Source organism: Phodopus roborovskii, unplaced genomic scaffold, assembly GCF_943737965.1.
Source record: "Phodopus roborovskii unplaced genomic scaffold, PHOROB, whole genome shotgun sequence".
Taxonomy (NCBI): Eukaryota; Metazoa; Chordata; class Mammalia; order Rodentia; family Cricetidae; genus Phodopus; species Phodopus roborovskii.
Window position 1 is genome coordinate 2,122,839 of NW_026126603.1, and position 20,851 is coordinate 2,143,689.

The window sequence follows — 20,851 nt, forward strand, 5'->3', positions numbered from 1 at the left end:
CAGATGTAATAAATCAGATATTCAAAATGACCTTTAAGAATTTTTCAAATACAGGGGGACTCAACATATACTGCAACAATTCTTTTAAAAATATTTATTGTGTGTGTGTGTGTGTGTGTGTGTGTGAGTGTGTGACGTGCCTGTATGTTGAAGTCTGTATCCTCCTGCTTTCACTTTGAAAAGTGCTAGGATTTGAGGCATTTGCCATGGATCCTGGCTCTGTCCTCCATGTTTAGCTAAATGAAGTGGACAGGGTCTTCCCGGCTTCAGGTAGGTGGCATTGGTGGGTCCTGGAGTCAGCTGAGTAGGTCACAGTGAGCTGTAGGAAAGGTGAGGTGATGGACATCTGAGAACACACATGTAGTGTTAGAAATGTGAGAAAGTACCTCTGGGACTAATTGTGGATCTGTCTGTGTCATTGTATGATGTGGCTTACACACAGAAACCTTTGAATGCCATTAATCTGTAGCTTTCACATTTTTTTTTCAAAAAAATTAAGTATTTGTGACAATATATCTTTATTGTATGTTTTCCCAAGGTCTTTAGAGTGAGTTTAATTATGCTAAGGGGAAGTGCTGATTACTAGATCTTTCTTACTTTCTTAGCCCTTTCTATTGCTAAGTGAGTGAGTGCAGAGTGACCTTTTTTTTTTTTTTTTTTTTTTTTTTTTGAATGTAAGAATTTTGGTGGTTAAAATGGCATTGTGACATTGTTTTACAGTGTCCCCCTTCCTTCTCTATTTCCCATTAAGAACTTTCAAGGCATTGTGAGCCACATTCAGCTGAGCCCATTGTCACATTCAGCATGACACATAGCGGGTATGACCACTCAAACTGTTTTCAAATTAAACTGTATTTTCTTTTCTCTTAAGGTTATCATTTCTCTTTTTTCTACAGTAAATATAATGCTTCCAAAGCCTCATGACAGAACCAAGCTATGTGTATCAGAGACAAGTGTCTCAGAAGGGGTGTGTGTGTTTGTGAATGTGTGTGTGTACTCGGGGGACACTCTAATTCTGCAGGGTCAAATAAGAGAAAGTAGTGTCCCATCTGCCAAGAGGGCTCTGGAGCATGGGGGCTTTGGGAGACTGTGATAAAGCAGTTGAGAGGTGAGAGCTAACATTGGAACTGACAAACCCAGGGGGTTAAACTTGGAAATGAAATAGTTTTTTTTTTTTTTTTTTTTTTAATATTTGTGGCAGTATATCCTTACCAAGCACAGTAGCTTTTGAAATGGCAATAGGTACCTCCTCCCCCAGAACTAATAATACATTTGTAAATAATAAGATGATCATTTCAACACTGACATTCATAAATGAAATTAGGAAAATCAAGTTCTCTCTTCTTTCTCCCTCTCCCTCCTTCCCTCTCTCCTCTCTCCCCCCCCCCCCCCCGCTCCACTGTCCTCCCTTCCCTCCTCTCCTCTCTGTGGTGTTGAGGATGGACCTCCAGCCTTATGCAGCTAGTCAAGTGCTCCCTGGCAGATATCCTCAACATGTCACATTTATTCTTGTGTTTATGTATCTTACTATAAACTGAATTTTAACATTATTTTCTTGAATACTTGGGATCTTATCAGTATGATATTTATGATTGTAAAACAGAATGGAGAATTTCTTTCCCGGGTTTGTTCTTTGCATTGCCTTGAAAAACCTTTTAAAGAAATTCTCTTTCTCCCTGACCCTTTTGCTAAATTTTATTTTCAGCACTTAATCCCTTTAAGAAGGTAGAGTTGCATTTTTAAGGTTTTTAGATTAGCCCCACCCCCACCCCCTGCTGAAGTAGCTAGCATAATGATGCATGTGTCCTTTGTTAGACAATTATTTTCTAATTGTTCGTCTGGAATCAATTCATGAGTTCCTTTATAACCAGATATAGTAAAGGACATGTTTGTGTTGTGACTGTGCTAACATGTCCTTCATCTGTGTCCTTTTTGTTGACTTAAAGTCACCAGTAGTGCCTATGTCTGTGGATTAAAAAACAGGTTCTGTTAAAAGTAAGGTCTGCTTCTTGTGACAAGAACTGCAGAAGTCAAGCTGAGGGGAAGTTTCTGGATGTTGAATTGTTGGGTAATGAATCCTGTGGCAACAAAAGAAATGGAAACATGTGCAACTTGGGTGGCTGCCGGAGGGCAGCAGATTTTCCATTCCACAAGGAAGGACATGAGGGGAAGCACCAGACTCGTTTCCACTCTTTACTATCGTTGTAGCTGCTGAAAGGATTTGTATAAGGACCACACGTTTGGACTTAGTGAAGCTGGTGTTGTTAGTCACAGATTGATTGCTGTGCCCTGAGTTGCTGGTGTGAGTAGGCTGATGGGAGGTGTCGGTTCCTGGGGCCAGAGCCCTAAGGCACCATCATCCACGGGGGGCCACAGTCTTGGTGGTGGGAGGTTGGTGTTCTTACATACTTATGTGCCAGGGTGGAGGAGGGGAAGTCTCTTAGTCACTGTTCTGTTGCTGTGAAGAGACATCATGACCAAGGCAACTTTTACAAAAGAAAGCATTTAGTTGTGGACTTGATTAGAGTTTCAGAGTTACTCAGTTGTCACGTGCAGGGTGCCAGCACACATGGTGCTGGAGAGTAGCTGAGGGTTCTAAATCCTTATTGCAGGCGGGGCTGGGGGGGTGGGAGGTGGGGTGGGGGGAGGAGAGACAGGAGAGAGAGAGAATGAGTTAGTGGTGGTGGGGGTTATTTGTCTGTGTGGGTGTAGACAAGCCATGGCATCTGTATAGAGGTTAGAGGACCACTGTGGGTATTGGTCCTTACCTTTATGGTTGGTGAGCTGGGCCATGAACTTGTGAAGATTTTCCTCTCTGCCTTCTATTCCATCTTCTTGAAGCACACAGGGATTGCAGACATTGCATCTGGCCTTTATATGGGTTCTGGGGATCTGAACTCAGGTTGTTAGACTTGCACTTATACCCACTGAACCTTAAGTATTCTAGGTAAGATTCTATCACTGAGCCAGAACCCCAGCTCTGGAGTGTTTTCTAGAACAGTGAGCATCCTTCTGACTTCCCTAAGGGTGAATGAAGGTCCTTATGCCTTGCAGACATGGTGGCACTGATGAGGCATGGCCATTTAAATGTGGCCAGCTTGTTTCCTCTCACTCTTCTGTGCTCCTTGTTTGCTGGGAAGGTGCCTGCCTTTTTCTTCATTCTGATTCAGAAAGTTCCCATGTTAACCTGTGGACAGGTAGCCATGGCCTAAGCATGGCTTCTTGAAGTATGAACCAGCTTCAGGACTGGGGTGTGTGAAGGGCGGGTGACTGAGGCCACTGGGGTGGCAGTAGTCTCTGGGAGCAGAGGTGATCTTGTTTTTGTTTCTCTAGTGGCTCCCCCAGGCAGCCTGTGGGAAAATGCAAAGGCCTGGTGTCTTGGAAAGGACAGAGGGAGTTGAATGAGTGTGCAGGGTTGATGCTGACATTAGAGTTGGAGGAGTGTACACCTGTGTTGTGTTCCTGTGCCCACACTGACTCCTAATGTGTTTATATTTGAGTGCCTGCCAAACCTTCCACAGCCAGTGAGACTGAGGCTCAAAAAGGTTCCATTAGAACCTTCCTATCCCTGTCACCCAGTCTCAGCCTTTGTTATGGGCGCTGTGGCCTCTAATTACATAGAAGATAGAAATTGCTTTGGTTTCCCTTTCAGCTTTGGAGGTGAGACCTTGAGCTAAGTGCAGGAAGATGGGTGGTAGAGGAGGCCCAGGAGGCTGCTATAACCCACCAAGACAGCTGAATTTGGATGTGTTGGTTTGTCCAGCCACCAGCATGAAAAATCACAGACCTGGTGGCCTGTCCAACAGGTGTTTCTATTCTTCAGTCCTGGGAGGCTAAGATTAAGACACAGGCTATGTGGGCTCCTGCAGGGGGTGCTCACTGTGCTTACAGCTTTTTTTCCCTGTGTCCTCCCTTATTGGGGTGTGATGTGAGGGGACAGGGACTGAGAAGACGCTCTGATCTCTCTTTTAAAAGAAAGGTCTGTTTTGAACATGTGTGTGTGTGTGATTATCTGCATGAGAGTTCAGGTGTCCACAGAGGCCAGAGGAATCTGATCTCCTTTGGGCTGGTGTTACTGGTGGTTGGAAGTTACCTGTCTGGGTGGTGGGAACTGAACCCAGGTTCTCTGTGAGAACAGTACATGTGTGCTGTTAACCCCTGAGTAGTCACCACAGCTCCTTATTACTTATAAGGACACTGATCCTGTCACAAGACTCTTGGCTTCCTTTAAAGCAGTGCTTCTCAACCTTCCTAATGCTTTGACCCTTTAATATAGTTCTTTATGTAGTGGTGACCCCAACCATAAAATTAATCTCATTGCTACTTCATAACTGTGATTTTGCTAATTATGAGTCATAATGTTGTTTTTTGGGGGGTGGTGGGGATAGAGGTCTGCCAAAAGGGTCATGACCCACAGGTTGAGAACCACTGCTTTGAATCTGTTTACTTTCCAAAGAACTCAGCTTCAGATACTAACATTTTGAAGGCAGATTTTAGAAAGCTATTTTGAATTTTTGGGAAACCCAATCCACAACTTTGTATGTGGGTGAGGCTAGGCTAATTTTCTATCTGGCAACCCTCGCTGACCCCTTTTTACACCTGGTATGGGGATTCACATGCCCCTCGGCTTCCTTTGTAGCTAGGTTGGTCACATAACACTGTTCTGGACATTGAGATGAAAAGCAGATGTCCCAGGGGTTCCTGGGAGCACCCTCCCTGCAGGTGAAGAGCCAGTGTGGGATTTTCCCTGCCTTCCCTTGCTCCTGTGTCTGCAGGGGGCAGTGGAGGCAGGGATGGACATTGAGGAGGAGCCATGGCGCCTATGAACCCTGTAGCAGCTTTGACTTAATGTCAGCATTTTTGTGTGGACTAAAAGGAAACTTATTTGACTTTATCTCCTGGTAGGCATGTTGTTGGCACCCCAGAGCACCTCACTGGTAGTGTTTGCAGGGAAATCTTTCTCTTCCTGGAGCCGACAGGAGCCATCGTAAAATCTTGTCTCTAAGCCTCCTTATAATTCCCACCCCTAGGACCCATACTGTTGTCTCACATCAGACTTTTTTTCTGTGTTTGAGCTTCTGGGCACTGGGGACCATGTCTTGTTCACCTGCAGGTCTTTAAGTCCTACCTCTCAGCCCATGCTTAGTAGAGGAACACGATGATGGTGAAGTACCTGGGTGAGCTCTCTAGTCCTTACCTCATGGCTGGCTCTGCATTATTCTTCCTGCCCTGCTTTTGGTGTCCTCCATTAGCAAAGTGGCAATTTGATGTTCATAGAAAAGCCCATGAGGTAGCCTGAAGAGCGGTAAGTGGGAAAACACTTTAATTAGATGTATCTGAGCTGTGTAAATAGCTGTTCCCAAGGGTTTAGTTAGAGACAGGCATCCTCCAAAGAAACAGACAAAGATGTGCCCCAGTCTCCACGTTATTTCTCATTGTAGAAACAGATATCAGGTATATTCACTGTGCATTCTCATAATTATGAAACATTTAAGACACCCAGAAAAACACATAATTGTAACCATTGTTTCTGGCCTGCAAGTTCCTTCTTGATAACTATGAAAAGTTTACCTTTGACTGTTGAGTGGTTCAACCACACTGTGGTTGAAATGCAGACTTTTTGAGATGAAACACTGGAACATAGAATAAATAGCTGTTGTTTTACCAGGAAGGACCCAAATGGCAGAGGCAACATGCTTGAGATTGGGTTCTGGACCTTTCATTTTAGGCTGTTTCTGCTCTACCCTTTTATTGGTAACTTACTGAGCTGAAAACTGAAAGCAACACTAGTGGTCAAAGCCCCCAGGAACACACTCGAACTTGTGGAGGAGAGGCTTCCTGGAGCTTTTATCAGCAGGGCCAGCCTGGTCAGTATCTGGGCTGTCTTGGAAGGGCTGGGTGGCCTCCTGCTGTGATGAGTGATCTGAAGGAGCCACCAGGACCTGGGCTCCACCTGGGCTGGGGATGATGGACAGGAGCATCCTCATGATGTTTGTATAGGAAGCAGAGACTGAAGTTAGCAGCCATACCTGGCAGTGAGGAGTGGCTTGTATCCTGGTTTACACCTTCCTCATGTTCTGATGATGTACAGGGTCAAATGTCCCCGAGGCTTCTGCTTTCTTCTCTGAGTATCAATGGGGCTGATTTTCATATTTTTGTATTTATTTCAAAAGTGTATTATGTATATTTTTTTGTCCTGAATACTGATGCTTTGGAAAAGCCAGGTTACATTAGGATTAGCTAAAAAGCAGAGGTGGCTCTCTCAAGTGATGGGGCCTGAGAGAACATTGCGGATTCTTAATCTCAAGGGAAAAGGTGGTGGATCACCCTACTGACTCTCCAGCCTTTGGCAAGCTTCTAGAAGTATGTAAAATTGTGATGCTGTTATTAAAGTATACTTATAGTTTAAATAGATTTTCAAACATTGCATCCAGTTATTATTGATCATGATTGGGAAACTTGAGAGAGTTATTGGGAGTGAGACAGCATGATAAAGTGAAGTGTGAACCCAAGGCCCCTTGTCCAGATCTCCCTGCCTTTTCTGTCTGTGTCTTGGTCGTTGCAGCTCTATGTGCCTCAATGGGAAGCAGAACAAGTCATTTCTGAAGAGGTTCAGTCATTAGGTCTTTTGTAAATGGAGCATCTTGTTTGAATCCCTTTGGTCGGCCAAGTGCAGTCATGAACTCTCCGCATTATTATTCATCTCTTGAGAGCTAGTCCAGCAGAAGTTCCTTCTGTTCTGTCTGTGTAGCTTCCTTCCTCTCAGGAATGATCTGGCCCCAATCTGCCCTCTTCCCAGTTCATTCCCTTTGTAGTTTCCTGAAAGGAATGACTGAGCTGTGCAATAGAAACGCCAGGGAAAGCCTCTTTAATAAGGAATTCAAAGCATTGGGATGAACTGTGGTTCCCTTCCCCTCCCAGTTTGACTTCTGTGAATACAGAGTGGTGTGGTATAAATATTTAAGTATCACATTAATGTTCAGATTAAAGAATAATGCAGAAATCAGAATAATCAAAGCAAATTGGTTAAAATTTGCATAATTTTAAATGTAGATCCCAAAGCGTGTGGACAGTGGTTATGGGCTGGCTACATGGCCACTGTACCCTAGCAGGTAGCAGAGATACCTTAAGCATTTGGTATTTCAGCTGCTGGTGATGTGGGCTGGGATTTAATAATGTGCACTTACATCTAAACCTTTCTGTGTGGTCCTCAATGGTGCTGCATAGGATACTCATCAGAGCGTGTGTCAATGGGGATGCCAGCATTAGTGGCCATTAATAACTTAATCGCTAAGTGCTAAACACTAGGAAGAAAAAGATGAAGTAATACCTGAGATACCTCATGTTTCATATTTAGGGCAAAGAACACAGAGCAGGATTCCAAACGATAGTTACAGAGAGAAACACTATTAGTGCACTGAGCTGTGTGACACTATTACTAGTTTGGTAGGCTTATTTCTAACCTCCACTGGGCCTCAGTTTCCCCATCTGTTCAAGGGCTACATTTACTATCCCTCAAAGATTGTGAGGTACCCAGCATAAATGATGGAAATGCAGATTGTTTGGTACATCTCCAGAGATTCTGATTCTGATTGTGTTGGACAGTGTCTTGTGGTCTTGGTGCTGCTGCCTCTGGAGTTTGAGACAGCAGATCTCTGTGCTGAGCTTCCATGCACACAAATGCACTCAAAACAAAGGGTATGTTAGTTTGGAGGTTCTCGCCTCCTTTAATGCATCATGAATATTTTCCCCTTCATTATTCTAATGACATCTAATTTTACTGCTTGTTATATTCCATTGTTAGATAGCTAAATATAATTTTCTACTTTTTTTTTACTATCTAGATCATGCTGGAAATAATATTCTTGTTTGTTTTTAAGTTTTATTTTTATGTGTCCATGTCTGAGTCTGTGTCTGTGTGTCTGTGCATGTGAGTACAGGTACTCGTGGAGTCTAGAAGAAGGCATCAGATCCCCTGGAGGTGCAGTTACAGGCAGTTATGAGCTGTAATGTGGGTGTTTCATTTCCTCCTCCTTAATGGTTCAACCCTCACTGATGACATGGGTGCTGGGAAATGAACTCAGGTCCTCAAGAGCAGTATGTGCTCTCGACTCCCAAGCCATCTCTCCAGCCTCCTGATATTTTTGTCAACATAACTCTTTTCTCTAGATAAATTTCTGGAATTGCACTTACCCAGTTTAAGAGTGTTAAATTGTTAACAATTATTCAGAAAGGAAGTTGTAAAGTATATTTTCTCCAATATATCTTCTCAAAATAGCTTATGAGAGCAAACACTTTCTAAATTCTAAATTGTTTTTAAATGTGTCTGGATTAGGTGAAGAATACCATCAATTTTGGAGAAGGTAAATAAAAGTCAAGAAAAGCCAAGGAAGCAATAAGAAGGGTAATCAGTGTTTTGTTTTCAGAGCAGCTTTTAGGATTCAGGCTTGAATGAAAGTCATGATGATATAATATATACATCTTAGATGACTTTGTACAAAGAATGATAAACATTGATCATCTATTCACCACACATGGTCCCTTGCCACTGCCACATACGTAAGAGTCTCTATTCCATTTTAATGGGTAGCTGCAGAATGGGATGATGGGGTGTTCATAGGAACACGTTATTTTTGATGATTTATTTGATTATCAGTGTCTGTATGCTTGTATGTATACATGAGTGCAGTGCCCACAGAGGCCAGAAGAGGGCATTAGATGCCCCAGGAGCTTGAGTTACAGGTGGTGTGAGCCATTCAGGGTAGATGTTAGGAATGGAACTTGGGTCCTCAGGAAGAACAGTTCTGGTTGTAAATGCTGAGCTGTCTCTCTAGCCCCAAGTATTCCTGCTTTTAAAATTGTGTCTAGTCTCATATTCAGAGGCCCTGGATTTGGAGTTTGGGTTTAATAAAGTGAGGTACACTCTTTGTTTCCTGTAGCCCTCTCTATCCCTGGGCACACAGCTCTTGACTCTTTAGATATGGAGGGAGGGCTGATAGGTGAGGGAAGCTGAAACTGAGTCAGAAGGCCTTCAGCGTGGGTCTGTAAGAGAGGGGCTCTAGAGAGCAAGCCGAATGGAGTAGAGGCCCACTTGGGACCTTCTGGGGCCTCTGTGGAATCTGAGGAGAACACTCTTTTTGGTGTCAGATATTCTGCAGCCCTTGGTCTTAGGACAAGCTGGTGGAGGGCAATGGATGAGCTCAGCTCCTCTTTTACCAAGTTGTGTATAACTCTCAAAGGACCTCTGGCTCATCCTTACCTTTGCACAGTAAAGTAGAGTCCACTTATTCATCTGTTTGGTTTCCAGTGATGGAGATCAAACCCAAGGCCTCATGCAAGCCAGACAAGGGCTTTAACCTACTGAGTTACAGCCCCAGAAAACTATTTTCAGTTATCTCTATCCACCATGCAAACAAGTGAGGTTTATGTTAGTACTTATAAAATGTATTTGTTATTACATGTATGTTGTGGGAGGGTGCAGTGTCTGTGTGTATGCACATGGCATGGACCTCCTGTGGAGGTCACATGACTGTGTTCAGGACTCAGTTCTGTCCTTGCACTGTGAGCTCTGGGCACTGTGGTTGGTCAGGCTTACTAGGCAAGCGCTTCTACCTGAAGAGTCATCTCCTAGGACCTGTTCCTTTCTTCCTTCTCCTTCCTCTCCTCCTTCCTCTTCTCAATTTGTAGAATCAAAGAGCCTACCTTGGAATGGAGTTGGGTGTTACAGATTTTCTTTGTTTGGAAAGTTCTTATACAGAGGTGACAGAACTGTAATGGGCACAGCTGGACAGACAGCAAAGCAGAGGACCCATATGGCTGTGGTCACTTCCTTCAGCCTGCAGTTGTGGGATAGTCTCAGGTTGGCCTGCAGTGCTCCTGTTCAAGTGGCCTCTGTTGGACCTCTGTGAGCGGAGAGACCTAGGTCAGGGGTGGTTTTTTCCCCCGGTGTGGTTCTCGAAGGCCTCTGAGTAATCTGGACAAAGAATGGCTCTCTTCTAATTGTGCTTTAGAATTTGCTTGCCAGTTTTTGTATTGTGATTCAAAATAAAGTATTTTCTTTTCCTTGTAGTAATGGAATAAGTGCCAGTGCTTTCTTTTACAGAGTGCCAATTGCTATGAGTACAACCTGTGCTTTTTGCCGCTGGGTGATGCTGTTAGACCAGAGAATGCTTTATCAGTGGAACTGAGGGCTTTGAACGTCACACTTCTTCAAACTATTTTATGCAGGAGAAAAGGAAACTCTTAAATCTAAAGTGTGCACTGGTCATTTCTCTGCTGTTATGTGATAGGTATAATTTATCAATCTGAAGCAATTTTAAGGACAGTGAATATAGGATAATCAATTATTAACAAGATCATGAATTAGCATTTCAGTTGCTTGAAGCTTGTTTAGATTAATGTGCTGCATATTAACAAACTAATAATTATTTCAGGGAACATTGATATGAACTGATGCTCCTACAAATATTTATTTCTCACCTGACACAAATTTGAGTTACCTTTTGGTGGCCAGAACCTTGTTGGTTGCTTGCACATCCTGGTGCATGTTACAGCACGCCTCTGGTGGTCAGAAGCCAGCATGAAGAAGATGGCTCTGTCCTTTCCTCTTGGGAATCCTCTTGGTTATTGAACTGAGGTCCTCTAGCTTGGCAGCAAGTGCCTTTTCTACTGATCCATCTCACCAGCCCCCTGCGGTGTGTGGACTTTTAGGGAGGGTTTTATTGAGCTGTCTTATGAAGAAGCATAAGTTGCCACTTGGAAAATGGACATTGTTTCCCTGTTCAGCTCTGCAGCAAACAGAACTTGTCTAGGGCTTGTGCCAAGCACCTGAGTCCAAGTTAGAGGAGGAACTTGTGCCCATCTGCCCTCCTTGGTTCTCAGCTCCTTCCACAAACCCAAGGTCCCATCTTCCGGGCCCGGCATGAGCAGCATCTGGTCATGTTCGGTTGAACAATGTGTAACTGATATTTCTGAGGACAAGGAATGTAGAAGAGTCAGGCTTCTCCTTTTCTGGCTCAGTAGGAAGGATTAAAAAAAGTTGAGGATTAATTTTAGAACCCTAAGGGAAGTATTTACAATGTCCCACAGGGACATAAAGAAGGGTCACTGGGAGAGTCACCAAGAGTGACTGAGCGAAGTTAGTGACTTCATTGCATTCTGATCCCCTGTGGAGAGTAATGTGGAGTAAGTAGCAGGTTTCCTGAGAAATACAAGTAGTTGGCAGCCCCAGATTTCTGATAGATAGTCTGGTTTCACAGTGTGTCTGCTTCTGCTTTGTGTGGCATAGGCATTGTGTTTGATGGGAGGGGGTGATGATGGAAGTGAGTCAGTGGTCTCTTTCTGCTGTGGTATTAGAATCTGTCCTTGCAGGAACACACCAGAGATGGTATGAAAAGTAAGCTTCCAGGGCAGAGGAATGTCTTAAGTGTAAAATCCGTGGGAGCAAGGGCATCTTACACACCAGTCCAGATGAGAGGGAGCTATCCCATCAGGAATGTTCATGGAGAGGAAGCTTTGAGCTAGCTAGGTCTTTGCAAGATGTATGGAGTTTTCATTTTTCTGAAGGGTAGAATCATGTGTGGGGAAAACAAGAGGATGAAATAGGTAGGGCTGTGTGTGTGTGTGTGTGTATTTGTGTGCATTGTTGATTTGGGACAGCTGGACCCAGAAATTCAGAAGGTTGACTGAGGACCTGACTATGGGGAATCTAGAAGAGAAATTAGGCAGCTGCACACTCTCTCCTGAGATAACATCAATGCTTAGCTTGTGGGCTTTTGTGCTAGTTAAGTTAGCATGGTGGATTTGTCTAAGAGAAGGAAGGATGGTCAGGAGTGACGGAGCCCAGAGAGGAGCTGATTGTAAGACTTGGGGTGAGGAGTGAGGATGGAACGAGGCTTGTGGCAATGGTAAGAGGATGGTTTCAAAGTAAATGTATGGAAGAGAATCCAGAGTGGATTGGTTCTCCATGGAGGCTTTGAGAGGATCCTGTCTGAGACAGGCATGAAATAAGGAAGTTAGGAGAACCCAGGGTGGCGTCTACCAGTGGGAGGCTGGTGTGGACAGTGTATAAGTTAGACAGTAGCTCCTGCCTGTGTGTGCCTGGATGATTGTTGGTGTAGTAAAAGCCGGTAGGGCGAGGTCTGGCTGGCCTTTTACTCTTGCCCCTGGGTAGTGTCTAGTACTGCTGTAAATAATGAAATGAAGTTTGGCTGCACAGTTAGTTGGTGGTCTTGAGGTGGTTGTTGAGGTCCACAGTTGGCATTTGAGTCGGGCTAGGAAAGATGGCAATTGTCCTCAGGCTTACATTAGAAATGGCTCACATTGCAGCATGAAGACAGAGTTTACAGTGTCTTCAGTTGCACAGGTGGGGTGGGGTGTAAGGCTCTAGACTTATTCTTGGACACCATTGTCACTGAGGGCCATGAAGCAAGAAAAAGCTTTGGTGCAGATCCCAAAGACTAGCTTTCAAAAGCAGTCTATAGACAGCAGCTGCATTGGAGGACAGGCTAAGGAGAACGTTACCCACAGGGAAGCCATAGGCCACTGAATGAGTTTCTTGATGATGACAGCGATGGGAGTGGGAACTTGTACAATGGTGCTGAGTGGAGGAAGAGTAGTTTTAGCTTGCCTTCAGTGATACATTTCCTGTCTTTGGCTGCCATGTGGATTACATTCCTCATGGATGGACCTTGAGGAGCATGAGCACAGTGAATTTCATCTGAAAGAACATCTGATTGGTCAGGGGGCACAGCCAGCCCTCAGAGGACAGTTGGGAAAGGGAATGCCTGCTGAGACTCTACCCTGGGTGATACTTCTTTGGAGTCCTCCAACTCAGCCATTTGCTCGCTCAATCCCTAATGGGTTCCTGGAGTTGATAGCCCAGTCTGTGCTTTTGAGCCTCAGAAGGTACTAGATTGGCTGTGGGTATTTGGCTCAGGCTTGCTATCTTCATCCTACTGTGCTGTGTGTTTCCACCTCCACATGTGGGCTAGCTGTCTGCTTCCCTTGCTCAGCTGTTGCATCTGTGGCACTGTTTGCCATTTTCTCCCTCTGTAATGTACACCTCAAAGAATTAGAGCAGTAGTATAGCCTAGGAAGACATTCTAAACTCTGCCCGTGAAGAATCTGTCACCTCCTAAATAGCTGGCATGTGGGTGGTGTTTATGTATTCACTCTCGTGTGGCACTCCCTGTGGTACCAAAAGCTTCTTTACACAAGCTCCCTGCCTCTGAGCCACACCTGACTCTTTATTTTCACTGTCCCTCTATTTTGTCTTCAGAATTTTTGAAGGTTGTTTGAATACCCAACTTATCAAAACTGGCTTGTTCAGGAAGTGCCATCTTTTACTTTGGCTTTGCTCCCATAATTGGCCATCTTTAGACAGGGCCTGTTTTTGGTAGTGTTGGATGTCGAGTGACTAGAAGGTGGGTTTTCCCTGCTAGTGTTCATGGAAAGTAACCCAAACTTTTGCTTACTGATTGACAGTATCACTGTGTTCTGATGAATCCACAGTAGGGTCTGAGTCTTCTGCCATTCTCTTTCCTGTAGCCACCCTGTATATTTGAATAACTTGTTGTTAAATGGTAGTATAAATCCACAATGACACCAAAACTCAATCTTAAACACAGGCCTAGTAAGCTTTGTCTGATGTCAGTGGCATGGAATGTACATGTGTAAACTGTACAATAGTCGACAGCTCATTGCTTATCTGCTTGTGTCCTTTGCATAGGGTTTCCTTGAATATTATGCAAACAGTGCCTCTGTGAGGATTTCTCTTGTTTCTGCTTTGGTCTTTTTGGAGTTGCACCAACTGGTGGTTAAACCATATTCCACAAGATATGTGGGAGATTAAATAAATTGCAAACGTGGACTGGGTGTACTTGTTTTCCTGTAAGACCTTTCTTATTTATGTCATTGTCCTAGGCTCAGGACATTTATTTATGTCCAGCAGATTACTGAAAATCCTAATGAAAAGGACAGCCACTCAGTGTTAGAGAGCAGACTGAATCAAGGAGATTGGGGGATTTCTCAGGGTTTCCCAGGCCTTGGCAGGCATGGAATCTACCCAGTGCCTGGCCAATCAGGGATTTTCTTTTTCTTTCCACTTTCTCCCTTTCTGTGCCCTCTCTTCCACCCTTCTGGCTCAGGACTGGAAAAAAAGTGAAAAGAGGCTAAGCTTGGGTTGATCGGTATTAACTTGCTGTTTCTGCATCAGACTTGTAGGAAACTGTCACTGCCCATTTTGCTAGCACTTCCATTAATGGATTGTTGAACTGGTGTGTTGGGGCATGGATGGGCACTGTTAGGTGGTAGCTGGGCTCCATATCTGTATTTCTCATGTCTAGAATATCCACAGCTGTTGGAGTGTTAGCTCTGACTTCCAATTAAGGAAGCCAGGATGCAAGGTAAGCCATTTAAACAAAATCACATAACTGGTGAATGCTCTAAGCAAGGGTCTATCCAGGACTACTGGTCCTCAAGCCAGCTCTATCACTGTGTACACACATGGACAGACATGTTATGCGTATTTTGTGTAACATTCAATGGAAACTTATGCAAAATGGGTAAAGTAGACAGGTATTGGGCTGGAGGCAGAATAAAAGTGTTCCAAGGTTCATTGTGGTTTTAACCTGTCTCTATTTTATGCTGTTAAATTTAGACATAGGATTTCGATGCCTGACTGTATAATGAGATGCAAGGTCAAATTCTCTCTCTCTTTTGTATTTTTTTTATTGATTCTTTATGAATTTCACATTATGCATATCAATCCCATTTCCTAGTCCTTCTGTGTCTGCCTTTCACCCTTGTAGCCTTCTTCCAACAAAATAAAATAAATGAAAAGAAAAAAAACCCCAACAAAACAAAAAACATTTTGTTCCTCCATCTTCCCCACCTTTCCATCATATATTCATTTGCCGTAGTGGCCTTGGGAGCTGTGGTGTGTCACACAGTATATCCTTATTCCCAAATAGCTTTACTTGCAAATGTTTATTGTAATTAGTTGTTTGTCTGGTTCAAGACCTCTGGACCCTCACCAAAACTTCTCTCAGAAACCCTGCTGTTGGCAAGGCCAAATTCTAATAGCATTGCAATAACAACGCAGGTTTTAGTGACAGTCTTAATAGCAGTGTTATGGAATTTGTATTTTGGGGGGTATTTATTACGCCCACAGAGAAGGGCATGCACCAGAAGTATCATTTGCTGGATCTTTGGAGTGAGCACCTTGTGCAGCCAATACTGGTATTAGCATGTTAACTCATACCCCAGAACCCCTCTCCCTGCCTCTGTCTCCCCTTCACCACCCACTCCTAACATAACATTATCCTGATACCAAGTAAAGAGTCGTTGGACTGTTGGGTACATATATATGCCCAGGTGGGTTTTTTGTTTTGTTTTGTTCTTTTTTGTTTGTTTGTTTGTTTTTGTACCATCACTACCTGGTTGGCCTTGACACTGGTTCAGCTTATCATGGCTTTTAGTACATGCTGTGACTTCTGGGTGTTTCTTGCTTTCCTTCATTGCTCCTTCCCCTTTCCCCCTTTTCTAAATATAAAGTGTGTGCCTTGTTTAAAAATACATTTGGGGGGGGGAGGGACTAAAAAAACTGATGAGAAAGTATGTTTGGACATTTTCCCAAGAACGTCATTGTGTGGGCTTTCGACAGTAACATATTGGGAGCAAATTGGTCAAAGATTTCATCATTGTTTCAAATGGACCTCTTGGGAATGCTCAGGTCTCCTCTAACAGTGGTGGAGCTTGGTAAAATACGAAAAAGCAACGCTGTTGTGTTTATGTGGATAATCCCAGAGGGGTGTCTTTCCCCAAGCATTCTCATAGGAGGTTTGTGTCCAAAGGTCCTTCAAGCATTTATCAAATGCCTTTGGGTATCAGATGATGGCTCCTGGTCCCACACTGACTTCTTAGGTTCACTTCAAGGCCAGGCTGTTCAAGACATTGGCTGATGAGGCCAGTGTCACTGGGAGAAAGTCTTGCACTAACTCATTTTCCTGTCTGTCTGGGAATCTAGGGGCAGAGGGAGGAGACTGCATAGATCCAAGAAGCCCCTTTTGGCTTTCATTTGACCCACGCCTTGAGTTTGCAGTCTCAAGCATCTTGGATTTCTCAGAGTTACTAGCATTTGCCAGAATCTTCTAGAGCCAGTTTGGAGACTAGATTATCGGAAAGAATGCCTAGGGATACTTTTAGCATTCCAGGAGTAGTCGTTATGGTTCAAAAGTTCAGTTGCTTGGTGTTGATTGGCTCTGGTGTGTCCTGCTGTATGTGTGTGCATCTGGTATATACATTGTGATGAAACTGGTAGCTCCTTAAACCAGAATTTAAGTTTTAAAGCTTCCAGATAGAATCTGACTTTTTAAAAATATATGTTTAGGCAAATGGAAATTACCGTAATCTGTAAATTCTGATTTTCAACCATGAAGGGCTAGTCTTTGCATTTTATCTGTTTTGTGTACAGATGTACAAAGATGGAACAAGAATGGCCTCATTGTGAAGCTCAGCCACAATAAGTGTTCGCTCTCTTAGGTCCATGGGGAAATATTCTAGTGGGGATTATTTAACTTGGAAAGACACTGTCTGGAGCCATCAGGATGCAGTGTAGTGCCTCAATAATGTGACAGGCACACCTTTTAACACTTGTGGGAAGTATTTTGTGTTTGTAAGCATGGTGGTCTTAGAACTACTGGATGTTGGGCTTGGGAGAACACTTGGTAGTTAAATGTTTATTGTCAAGCATGAGAACCTGAGTGTGATCCCTAGCCCATAAGTGTTCACAAATAACCCTAGCAGTGTGGGGGTGGGGGTGGGTGGGCAGAGACAGGGCAATTCCTGGGACCCCAGCAGTCAGAAAGAGGGCAATCCCTCGGGCTCATTAGCTAGCCAGCCTAGCCTGATTGGTGAGTCACATGTGAGAGACCCTGTATCTAAACAAGGTAAAGAGACCCTGAGGAATGACCCCTGAGATTGTCCTCTGTGCTCCACACACAGATGTCATGCATACACACAGCACAGACAGCTATACACACCCCTATGTTCCCACATATACTCACTGATTGTTACCAGTGAGGAAAACTGCATTATTTATTTGAATTCATGGTTTGGAAGAAAATATGGCCAAAAGAAATGAGTTACTCACACTTCTAGATAAAATAGGTAATGGTGTGGGCCATACGTGGCTAGTAATAGCTCCGACTTAAGTTCTCATATTCAGGGCAGGGATTAAAGAGGGTCCCTAGGTAATAACAGTTTACTTTCACATTATATCTTCCATGTTCAAAGACAGTCGGGAAACTGAAGTCAAAGAAAAGCCTTGTCTAAGATCTCAACCCACTGTATTTCTCCTTAGTTGAGCCAGCACTGATTTTGCTTTCCTTGACTTGATACTTGGTAGACAAAACAGCAGCAGCAACAGCATAAAAAACTGCCTTTGTGATCCAGTTACTAGCCACTAGTATCAGTATGATGGAAGTATCTTGTGTTAACTTCTAAAGAGATAATACATGTAAGGATAATATTCCCCTTAGTCCCCTTTACTTCTAGACTTTATTTACTTATTGGTCATGTCGGCTTTCTTGGTTGCTTGATGCTCAGTGAAGACCCTCCACTGGCCTCCCACCCTACTTTGAGCACACTTTCAAGAGTCCAAGGAAATCAAATCGCTCAGGGGCTCCCTCTACTGGTAGTTTGCCCCTGACTTGGTTACTTCTTTTAAGTAATACCCATAGTACAAATCCAAGGTGGCTGAAGAGTGTCTTTGCAATAAAGGGATGAAAAGTTACATACAAAATGGAGGAAAGATGATTCTATAGTTGTTAGAGGCCAGAGTTTAATTCAGTCAGGTAATTAGGAAAAGCTTCCCAGAAGACATGCCATCTCTCTGTATCTGAGAGGGTGAGTGAGTTTGGCTCGCTGTGAGAACTGGTGGTGGATGGAATAGAAAAGGGCCATCATGTCTGCATAGAGGGGGCAGTAGTGGTCAAGGCCTCCTGGTGGAGGAAGGCCAAGGAGAGTGAAGGTACATAATGTTTATGCCAGTTCAGTCGAAGCACGGGCCCTGGGAGACAGACACATTGCCACGTGATCGGAATTCTGTTGTTGGGCTTGGGTAACTGTGACCAAGATGGCAGACCGAGGAGAGAGGTAGGAAAGCCATAGAGATGGCTGCTTCTTTGCTCTTGTTGTGACTCCTGGTGGAAAGCCAAGGAGAAGTGACCCTATCTAGTTCCCAGCTCCTGCACCAGCCACCCTGTGGTACAGTCATGAGGATACAGGAAGACGCTGCCTCGGACCCTTTCCCCCCTTTCCCCAACCCCTTTGCAGTAGTTTGCAGGTGGTGTGTTGCACATACCTAGTACCTGGGTCACAGAAGGCTCAGAGTTTACACATGGGACTTGGGGTATGGGGCTCCCATGCCTACTCTCCTATTCTAAGACAGAGAAAATGAAAGACAGTGTTTGCTCTGGTTAGAGAACTCATGGAACTCCACCCCACTGCCCCAGGGTCTTGTCTGTCTAGTAGGAGACCCTACTTAGCATCTTCCCCGCACTGTTGGTGTCAGAGAGGAGGCTTCCATGAAGCTAAAGTCTAATGCTGAGGGTAGCCATCCACTTGTGCTGTAGATTCCTGGTCCAAGTCTCCTCTCATCTGGAGTAGAGGGCTACCCCATTCTTTCCTCATCTGCCTTCACCCTGTTCCCAACCCTCCCTTCCTCTGTAACTTTGACCTTTGGAGTCACTCCTGCGTTGAATGGATGCCATGGCTTGGAGTAGGGAAGCAGGTCCTTTTATGGAAGCAGGTGTCTTGCTTTGTCTACTGATTAACTAGAATGAATCTGCTTTGGGCTCTTTAGAGACAGTAGAGCTGTGCCTTGTGCATTTGAGATTTCAAGCAAAGGGTCACGTTTTGCCTGGGAGACTGGCTATGATGGGATCCCTCACTCCCTACGTACAAGGTTTGTATTTCTCCTTTTTGGTTAAGGTTGCAGGTCTTCTCAGTTAAAATATCAGTATTATCAGCATCTAGGAAATGTGTGGCTTCTCTTTTATGCTTTCCTCATTTGGTATTTGAGCCTTAATATTTCATGCAGTGTTAAAGCAAAAATTTAAAATGATGCAGCTACAACTTTTTTTCTTTTAGTTGACTTCTTTGTGTGTCTAATATGTTTATTTTCATGTTAATTTTCAAAAAATTTTACAGCACTTTTTGTAAACAAATACTAGGTGTTGCAGTTTGGCATACTTAGGTTTTGAGATCAGTGGCCTTGAAATTTGCTTTTAGATTTATGATGCCATTAGCGGCATATGCACCAGCATGATCTGACGTTTTGTTTCTCTGATTGTTGAAGAGTCTGAGTCTTTTATCTCTAGGGTCTTTGCTGAGTCAGATGCAGTCCTGCACCCGCACATACTATTCCTAAGGTGCTGCTAGTTGTTGGCTGTCACTCTGCTTACTTTTGGCTTCAAAGCTTAGTATCCAGAACCATTGGTAACAGCTCGAGGGGTCAGGGAGACTTCACTGATAACTGAAACTCAGGTTCTTGCTTTGGTTGTTGCTGCATACATGTTTGCTCTTGTTCAGTGTCTGTGCTGGAGACTATGGATAGATGCCTTGCTTTCTCTTCCCTTCACCACCTGTAGTGGGTGTCTTTCATGGGCAGAAGTAATCATAGAAGCTGGAATTGGACTAAGAGCTTGTTTACGGAGGAACTCTTACCATTCTGGCCATGAAGATTACATATACTCAATGTTAATCCAACATTTCCATGTTCCTGGAGGGGCTTGGGATTAGCACTGGAGGAGAGGTGGCCCTTGTCCTTGCAGAGAATGGACAGAAAACCTGTGATTACTCTGTATCCAGATTTATGTTGTGGTGTGTCTATCAGGAAGGTGACAGTGCTGGGGTTTGAACCATTTAGGTGTGGCTCTTCCTCCCACACATTCTCCTGTTCTCTGACCCAGTGTTTCGCTGAGCTATCTTGTAAGTGAGGAAGTAACTGTGGGCTTTCCAGAGCAGGCAAGGTTGAAATACTTTGTTGTAGTCAGGCCCTTATCTGATTTTGAGTTTGAAAATCAAAATCACTGAAATGGGACAGGCAAGTACAACTCTCCTGTTAATAATTATGAAATATTTGTCTTGTTTGCTGTGAGGGCAGGGAGCAGGCATGGGGTCAGCACCAAGGAATGCATCTTGGTATGCATGGCAGTCATTCACTAGTACCAGCCGCGCCTGGCCTCAGCCACACTCAATCTGGTCCTCTTGCTCCAGTTCCCAGTGGGATTTTCCTTCTGTCATGAACTAGGAGACAGATGCCTTGCTCTTTGGGAGAGTTTCTCCATGAAGGGGGTGCAAACACTGGGGTCATAGAGCGGATAGTTCCAGAAAGACCTGGAGAGAGCCAGGGAGAGAGTCTCAGAAGGGTTAAGTGGCTCTCTCCAAGAATGTCATTTAGCATGTTCTGCCATTTTCCAAGGATGTGTTCTCTATATTTCCCACCTTCCCTTCCTTTACCCTCTCTTATTTGTAGCCATGAGAATAGCTGAGTGGGTATAGGGAACAGACCACCTGTTATTCATGTGAGTGCTAGAAGTTTTGTGTCCATGCAGGCTTGGGCAGTGCAGATTCATTTGCTGAGGCTGAGGAAAGAGCTGGTGGTGCCCAAGTATTTCTTGTGATGTTGTCTTTGAGATGCAGTGGCATGAAATGTCCTATGTGACTGGAACTCAGAGTGTGATTTGCACCGACAGGAGTAAGGTCACCCAGGTGCTTTCTAATCCTTAGGAGTATTAATTATTAATTGGTGGTGTGCCTGAAGTAGACACTGGAGGGAAGCATGCCC

The 20,851-nt window shown here is 44.1% G+C and overlaps 1 protein-coding gene across 3 annotated transcripts in view; it reads left to right on the top strand.

The window, feature by feature from the left end:
• The window catches only part of Fam107b (family with sequence similarity 107 member B), a 68,758-nt gene that overhangs the window by 35,959 nt on the left and 11,948 nt on the right, over nucleotides 1–20,851 (top strand). The window contains exon 1 of one of the 3 annotated variants that reach the window (XM_051205788.1): nucleotides 18,934–18,967. The exons of the other annotated variants lie outside the window; for them this stretch is intronic. Coding sequence (XP_051061745.1) covers nucleotides 18,937–18,967 — 31 coding nt within the window. The 5' untranslated portion in view covers nucleotides 18,934–18,936. Of the gene's footprint in view, nucleotides 1–18,933; nucleotides 18,968–20,851 lie in introns of those variants that run through there. 3 annotated transcript variants of the gene reach the window in all.